Source organism: Sinocyclocheilus rhinocerous, unplaced genomic scaffold, assembly GCF_001515625.1.
Source record: "Sinocyclocheilus rhinocerous isolate Xijiao unplaced genomic scaffold, SAMN03320098_v1.1 scaffold1488, whole genome shotgun sequence".
Classification (NCBI taxonomy): Eukaryota; Metazoa; Chordata; class Actinopteri; order Cypriniformes; family Cyprinidae; genus Sinocyclocheilus; species Sinocyclocheilus rhinocerous.
This window is the reverse complement of record NW_015633542.1, coordinates 1,303,670-1,312,081: the sequence shown is the minus strand read 5'-3', so window position 1 is coordinate 1,312,081 and position 8,412 is coordinate 1,303,670. Positions and strand designations below refer to the sequence as shown.

Genomic DNA, 8,412 nt, shown 5'->3' with positions numbered 1-8,412 from the left:
AGTTGGCCAGCGCCACATGCCTTAGGCTATAAATCTGGGTTGACTAACCTTCAGACTGAGCCGAAGGACTTACTAGGTCTGAGGGATCCTTGAAGCGGACAAGCATGCCGGCAAAACCAGCCCCGATAAAGAAGTCGGCTAAGGCCGCCAAGAAGGAGGAACCCGCACCGGCACCCGAACCAGCGCCCGAGCCCGCACCCGCACCGGAACCCGCAGCGGAGGCCGCCCCAGCTGAAGGAGCCCCGGCGGAGTCACCTCCCGCTGAAGCCCCACCTGCTGAAGCCCCACCAGCCGAACCAGCTGCAGGTACTGAGTGTGTGTGGAGACCCCCAACCTACTCATGGATCTTAAAAATGATACTTTTTAAGGGGGGGGGACTGTACATTGCTTTTCTTGTTCTAAGAGGCAAATCAATCATATTTACTCCAAAATTGTCATAATAATTTGCATAAATACTAATGAGAATAATCCAGTCACGATGATGAATCATAATTGAGTACTGCAAATACTGCTATGAAGTACATTCAAGTACTACTTTACAATATAAGTAATAAATCGTTATTTTTAGCACTGTGATGGGAACATTTATGTGTAGTAAGAATTAGAAGAAAAAATTGCTTAATTGTCATGTTACCATACAAAGAAAAAAAACTTTATGCAAAAGTTTCTTTTATCTTACAATGATTTTTTTGTGAAATATGATGACCCTGCTTCTGTAAGATCCATTCTATCATTTGCAATAAATGCAAACAAACAGACACTATTAACACATGCATGTTGTCATTTAACAATTACCTCTTAATGCATGAGAACTCAGTGCACATTGCTACTGGAGCCAAGAACTTTTGATAGCTACTTGGAAAACGTCTGACTACAGCTGGTGGTTTAAAAAAAACACCAGTGAGCGTTGACACCTGTTAACCTCTCCTTGCTTCCACACTCCACTGATCAAACCAGCTGTTCGCCCTGACCAACTCGACACCTATTCTGCTGCTTTTGCTCTACTGTAAGTGTGTTTGATATCAGTGACAGCAGTGCAGAATAACATGCAAAAATAAAAATTAGTGCCTGCAGAGCATAAATTTTAAGATGAGCTTCTACGGAAGCCCAATTACTTAATCTTTCACTGTAATGTGTGATCATTCACATGATAATCTGTTCTGCTTTTTAACAATAGCAAAGCATGCTTTTCACCACCTGTGCAATTATTATTTTAACACCAGCTATATCCACTGAGGCCTTATAAGCCAGAGGTATTTAGAGCTTGTGGCAAACGCAGACAACTCTATTTACAGCCCCACAGAGAGCTTTAACACAATGCATGAAGAAAATAATAAACATTTAACATTAAACATTTTAATTAGTGAGTCCAGTCACAAGGTAAGTGTATGATTAAGGGGAAGTCTTCAGTGATTGTTGGTTTTAGAAATATTCTTTATATTAAATGAAATAATGATAGCATAAACAATATCAGACGTGCACAAAAAATGGATGCATATAAATTATATTCATTATTTTGTGTACAGCTTATATGCTATCATTAAATAATTTCATTTCTTATTGTTTAAACAAGGTTAAATATACTAAAATGAACTTGAAACAGATAATGTGCACTATTCATCCAGTCGGACTCCATTATCTGTGGATGCCAAAAATCTCAAAATGACCAAATATTGTTTGACGTATCGGTCTGTACTTGTTTCTGTTTTTAAAAACATATTCTGTGCATGCAAGTCAAGCCTCAATTATTTGGTCCATTCTAACATTATACTAACATTTAAACATGATTTGCTGGCACATCGCATAAGAAGCCATTGCAAATGCTGCTGAGGCCCCGCTAATGGTAATAGCAGTGCTAAGCCAATGGTAAACAGCTACTGTAAAATTATTTGACACACTGCATTTGCACAGTATTGAAAAAGTCAGTCAACATGAAAGACAAAATGTTCGCAACCCATTTTACTTACACAATGTGGCATGAAAAAAAGCACATTCAATTACAAAACAATGTACGAACCTGATTTCAGTGTGTCAGTATTGATTTCATGTCGACTTTCTAATCTAATCAATGCTGCAAAGACAAATTTTGAAAGTTATGTTTGCTGAGATCATATCTTGGATTATGCCAAAACCTGACCTGAGCTATTATTCTATAATTTTTGATTAAACAAATGCCTGGAGCTCTATTATATGCCGCTTTTATTAATGTGCCCTGCTTATTTAACACCAGCTGATGCTGAAGCTCCACCTGCTGAGGAAATCAAAGCACCTACACCTCCTCCACCTGCAGGTAAACCCACGGGGAGTCAAAACCGCTTCAGATCACCTACGTTGTGTCATTTCCAATTGAAACATTAGTGCCGGATTTTAGTTTGAAATATTAAATGTGTGTTTTTGTCTCCAGAGCCCACCAGTGAGCCTCTCGAGCTCGGCGTCGAGGATGTCAATGACACTTCCGTCACTATCTCATGGAGACCACCAGCCACCATTGGAAACTCTGGTCTGGATGGATACACTGTGGAAATCTGCAAGGAAGGAAGTGAGTCTGATGTGAATTTAAAAGTTCAGCCTTCTAAGATAGTTTATAGTGGTAGGAAGACATCAAAGCACATCCAAATCCAATCGTGCATAACATGTTGCCAATAAAAATGCCCTTTTGTTCTAGATTTTTAGATCAAAAGCGCTGCCTGTTTATGCATCGTTTGACTGGACGGCAAAGCAGCTGCTTTCAGTTTCAAACACTGGGGTAATAAAGCCCTCAATGAGGATTAGGCCTAAAATCTAAAGCCTTTTCATTTCATTATGGTGGCCCGCTGAGCACTTGCATTCATTTGCATCTTGAAATGCCACCTCACAATACCGTACATTAAATTAAACGCAGCGAAATGTTCATTAGAATTTTATTGGCTGGTCAAAGCTCTCAGTTGCACCTGTCCCCAATATGTCAACAGCAACATGTACACCCACCTCAGTTGTGTCCCTATATGGAGTGAGGCATTTCTAGAAGTGCCACGCAGAAGAACTGGGCTGGTGCGCTCATATCAGTCGCACACGTAAATACAGTCAAACTTGCTGATACAGCCGTTAAAAATGCAATTACTCTCTGAAAAAAAAAGTTATATCCACTCACATATCGATTTGTTCTGGAAAACACTGTGACAAACATAAACTGACACATTTCAAAATTTGTTAATTAATTTTAAAAAATACTTTATTTAAATATCACCTTTCCAAAAGCTTACAGCTACAATTAATGTGAAATTATTTAGAAATCAATTTTTATGATTATTAATGGAATGCAATAAAATTATTAAAATGTATTAATATTTTGTGTATTATTTAAATAATTTGCGCATTTCAAAATGTGTATTTTTTATTACTTTTTAAATAATATTTTATTCATTTTATTTAAAAATTGCTATTCTGAAAGCTTTAAAACAAAGTACACAGTTAATCAACAATCAATTTTTATGATTGTTAATGGAATGCAAATCTTAGATAAACACCTCAGATTTTAATTTTTTGTCATTTATTAAATAAAATTAATAAAACATTATTATTATTATTTAAATTAACATTTTTAAAATAATAATACTTTAATAATATTTCATCAATTTTTATATAATGATTTTTTTATGCATTTTATTTAAATATTGGCATTCCAAAAGCTGTACAATCAATGTTCACAGTTAATCAAAAATCAATTTTTATGATTGTTAATGGGATGCAAATCTAAGGTTAACACTGCAGATTTTATTTATTTATTTATTTTTTAAATACAACAGTTAAACGTATTACTATAATTAAGTATTATTATTTAAATATCGCCTTTCAAAAGCTTTACAATCAATGTACAATTAATCAACTATTTGTTGATAATTTTTTGATAGCTATTGGGATGCAAATCACATTGGATGTTCTTGCGTCTAATTTTGAATTTTTCCATCCTAGCTAATGACTGGAAAGCCGCTAACGAGGAGCTGACTGTGTCCTGCCGTTACATCATTAAGAACCAGACCACCGGTGACCGCCTGAACATCAGGGTGGTGGCCATGAACCCTGGCGGCCGCAGCCCTCCTGCCACCCTGGCCGACGCTGTCCTGGTCAGAGAGGTTGTGGGTAAGTCAACATTTTACAGCCCCTACCTTTTTTGGAAAATAATCATAACTTTGTTTTCCAGTTTCATCTTGCTTGGCCACAATGCAAAGAAAAAAGTGCAACTGGTGACATTAAACAATGACCGAGCAAAAACCACAAGCTTTATGCATTGCTAAGGTAGACACCAAATGACTGTGGTGCCATTAAATTATTGTTTGTGAGCCAGGCTGAATTTTCAGATCGTTCTTTCCCCCCTGCATCGAAGCCAGTTTTCCTTAAACAGAACTACTGTAAATGTTGGAACATAGAGTTAACCAGCTATTGCTGCTCTAAAGATCGGGGGCCACCTCTCGAATCTCAAGTATCCCAGACCTCAGAGCTATCTCGAGAGGGGAAATTGGTACCACGTCAACTCATGCTGTCTTACAGGACCCCCTAATTGGCTCTGAGAGGTTGCCAGTTGTGAAAAAATAAATCTAAATACATCTACCTGACAAGCATGAAGCGGTGTTGCCTTACAAACCTGCGCAGATCAGACAGCAACGTCAAAAACACCAGAAAAAAAATATTTTTGCAAGAAAGAAATCTGCTGTTGCATGGCTTTAGACATGTTTTTAATTGTGCTTTTTTTATATTGGTTTTAGTACAAATTAAATTTAATAATCCCTTGACCCTCACCAACAAATTATTGGGATTATATCCGTGTTGACTATAATTTTTTTAAGATAATTAAAAAGTAGTATAAACACTTAAACTCTCACCTATGTACATACACACACACTCACACAAATAAAAAAAGGAAATTATTAAAATAAATAAAAATACATAAAAAATAAATACTACTAATAATAATTCAGCCACATTATCACAGTCATTATGTAAACTAGTTTTCATGCACGAATGCTTGCAGTCCCTTTACATACTCCTCAAGTGTCCGGCGTCTAAAGAAAGAAATCATAAATGTAGAATGGAAAGTCAAGCGGGATTGGAATGTAACTTGAATCGGGTCTACGCAAAAGAGGGGGAGGGAAATTTTGGCTGATCTCCGATTAAAGGTCTTCTTTCTACGTTCCCTCCAATGCACTGAGGCATGTCATGAATTGTCATTTCCAATAAGAAAAATCTCTGTTGCACATCCTTGGAAAATAGTTAGTTGGTGTGCATTAACAAGGATTACATGGAGAAGGTTTTACATGGCTTCAAAGCCATTGACAGCTAGCCACCTGGACCAGTGTCAAGCTACTTCCTTTAAGAGCGATGGCGACAAGTGTGAATGGGTCGAGTCGGAGGGTGGGATGCATTTCCCCAATGTTCTTGCACTGCATAAGGAGTCAAGTAGCATCTAAGGTTACCCCATGAGACTTTTTAGCTCACTAGAAATGCTATGTTTATTTAGAGGCATGCTGTAGCTAGTAAGAGTTAGCATCTGGCTAATGCTTCAAAGAGTTTTCCAGAGGCCAATTCACCTTTTTATATGCATTGCATTGCTGATTAAAATGCAGAATGAAATGCAAAGTTTTTAATTCCATTTATGTACTAAAAAAAGATTTCCTATTTTGTAGCATTGACTAGCATCCATTAGAAATGAATGTTAAACTGGGATTCTAAGATGCAGCCTTTGGAATTATTTGTAATTCAGCAGTTTTAATGTAACTAAAGCCCTCCATCATAAGTTATTAGTGGCAGGGGTGTAAGAGGACTGATATATTTAAAGCCGAGATGAGTCCAACAGAGCCACTGTTAGCATGTTGGCTAGTTCAAGTTGTATTAGCGTAAATGACTCCTCATAATGTTTTAGCCTTTGATTTCCTTCTGTTTTCAACTTCTGTGCTTCTGCATATGGTTTTGCAAAAGTTTTTGGTAGTTTTGTTTTTGCTGTAGACTGTTAACCAACATAAGATGAGACAGGCTAACTGCAGCTCAGGATGAAATTACAGTTAGCTTGCGCTCTGGACACGTTAAGGTTAGCAAGTCCGTTTTCTGGTTCGATAAATAGTGCTATCCCAGCTAACAAAGAACATTCTCAGAGCTAACATTCTGGTAAGGTTCTCTCAAAGTTATGAACAAACATTCTTCCAGTAACGTTAACAGAACATTTGTTCAATGTTATCCTGTTTTGAATAATGTTCTCAAAACGTTATCCCAAAAACTTTATTTATACATCTTTCATGGAACGTTTATTTCAGAATCATTTTAGTTGGACGTTCGTTTAACATTTTTTTTAAACGTTGCTACTTGTTTCAGAATGTTCAGAGAACATTCAAGAGTAACATTCTCAAATGTTTTTAAAACATTTAAAAAACTGGACATTTTAAAAATTCTGAGAATATTCAGAAATAATGTTTATATAACGTAACGGGAATGTTACACAACTATTCTTAGAACATATTTTTGATAACTGGGATGAATTCATTGAACCTTCTCTCAAGACTAGGATTTCTCTCAGTGATGACTGACATCTCAGTGAATATATAACCCTGATCACAGTGCTTAAAAGCATACTGTACAATGTAATCATATTATGTACCATTTTTTTCTCCCTACAGATCGCCCCAAAATCCGTCTGCCACGTTTCCTGAGGCAGCGCTACGTGAAAAATGTTGGAGAGAAGATCAACCTTCTTATTCCCTACAGTGTATGTAATCTCTTGACAATGCATGATTATAGCCAAACTCTTTTAAATGCAGGTAAACTCCTGCTTGCTTATTCATAGAACAGAAAAAAAAATGGCTACATTGTTTTTGACAAAAGTGTTTTTGGGCTAAATTCTGAATAAAAATACTCACATTTGGAATAATACAGTAATACTAACATGCTACTCTTATTCAAGTAGTGTGCTGTTCCAAAATGTTCCTACTAAAACAGGAAGCTGCACTGGATATTAATGTATATTTAGAAAGAGTACTTATTACTCATTACGGAAATAATACGGTTTGAATGTACTTAAATGCGAATTGAATGTAATGTTCTTGGACACTTAACTTTAAATTGAAAGTGCATGAGAAAAGATTATAAAACAATGGTTTAAAGTTTTAAAGATTTAAAGTAAAACTTTTAATTTGGCATTATTACAAAGTGTACCTTTTAAAGATGTGCTTAAGTGTGTTAAGAAAAAGTCAGGAAAGTGTTTTCTCTTTAAGAATAATTAAGTAGACTTTTATTTCATTAATATTAAATAATCTGCAAGTAAATTTTTTTCAAAATGTCCTTTTACGATTTAAAAATATATTTTAAGTACACTATAAGTGCACATTGAAAACAATTAATCGCACTTCTTTTTCAAAAGGAAAGGAGTTAATTGGACAAAAAATATATGCAAGAAGAATAAGACCACTCAGTCAATTCTAAGTGTTTTCAATGAATCTGGTAAAAGTTGATTTTGTAAATTAATTTGCAGCTATACCTGTCTTATTTTCTTACCTGCAGGGCAAACCACAACCTATTGTGTCATGGACAAAGGATGGCCAGCCTCTGGATACTAAAACGGTTAACATCCGCAACAGCGACAAGGACAGCATCTTCTTCATCCGTGCCGCCGAGAGAGCCGACTCCGGCGTGTATGAGATATGTGTGAAAGTGGACAGCTTTGAGGACAAAGCCCAGTTGACTCTGCAGATTGTTGGTAAGTGTTCGTACACATCGTGGAACCTGGTATATATAGTTTTTTTTTTTTCTTTTTAACAATTGTCTTGTTGACCTGATCAACAGAGTTGGCTGGACCTCCAGCCAGCGTCAAGATCGTGGACACCTGGGGTTTCAATGTTGCTCTGGAATGGACCGAACCCAAGGATAATGGAAACACAGCAATCACTGGATACAGCATCCAAAAGGCTGACAAAAAAACAGGGGTAGAAGCTCTTTCAAAAATTACGACATTTACAAAAAAAATACCATGGGATCACTGTGATTTTTCGAACATGGTACCATTGTCATAGCATTTCTTTGGACATTTACCATGACAGTGCCATGGTTGTTTGGATGTGGTATTCTTGGCATTCATGGTATTCTCGAAAGTGCCTGTAAATGCCATGATGTATTGGTGGAGCTTAAGTATTTCTTGGTGTTAAAATGCTTTTTACTATCCAAGCTCGACATGCAGAAACAATTATAACTGTGCCATTCTTATGGCGCTTTTCCACTGCATGGTACGGCACGGTACGGCTCGGTACGGTTCACTTTTGGGGGGTTTTCCACTGGGTACAGTACCTGGTACCTGGTACTTTTTTTAGTACCACCTCGGTTGGGGTTCCAAGTGAACCGTACTGTTACCAAAACGTGACGTGTAAACTCTGCTGATCACGGATTGGCCGGAGA

The 8,412-nt window shown here is 36.8% G+C and overlaps 1 protein-coding gene across 2 annotated transcripts in view; it reads left to right on the top strand.

Annotated features, from left to right (window-relative positions):
* The window catches only part of mybphb (myosin binding protein Hb), a 16,991-nt gene continuing 8,579 nt past the window's right edge, over positions 1–8,412 (top strand). The window contains exons 1-7 of one of the 2 annotated variants that reach the window (XM_016557971.1): positions 1–306; positions 2,231–2,290; positions 2,405–2,539; positions 3,952–4,119; positions 6,645–6,733; positions 7,525–7,720; positions 7,807–7,946. In XM_016557971.1, coding sequence (XP_016413457.1) covers positions 105–306; positions 2,231–2,290; positions 2,405–2,539; positions 3,952–4,119; positions 6,645–6,733; positions 7,525–7,720; positions 7,807–7,946 — 990 coding nt within the window. In that variant the 5' untranslated portion in view covers positions 1–104. The remainder of the gene's footprint in view (positions 307–2,230; positions 2,291–2,404; positions 2,540–3,951; positions 4,120–6,644; positions 6,734–7,524; positions 7,721–7,806; positions 7,947–8,412) is intronic. The other variant, XM_016557972.1, reaches the window with a different exon arrangement.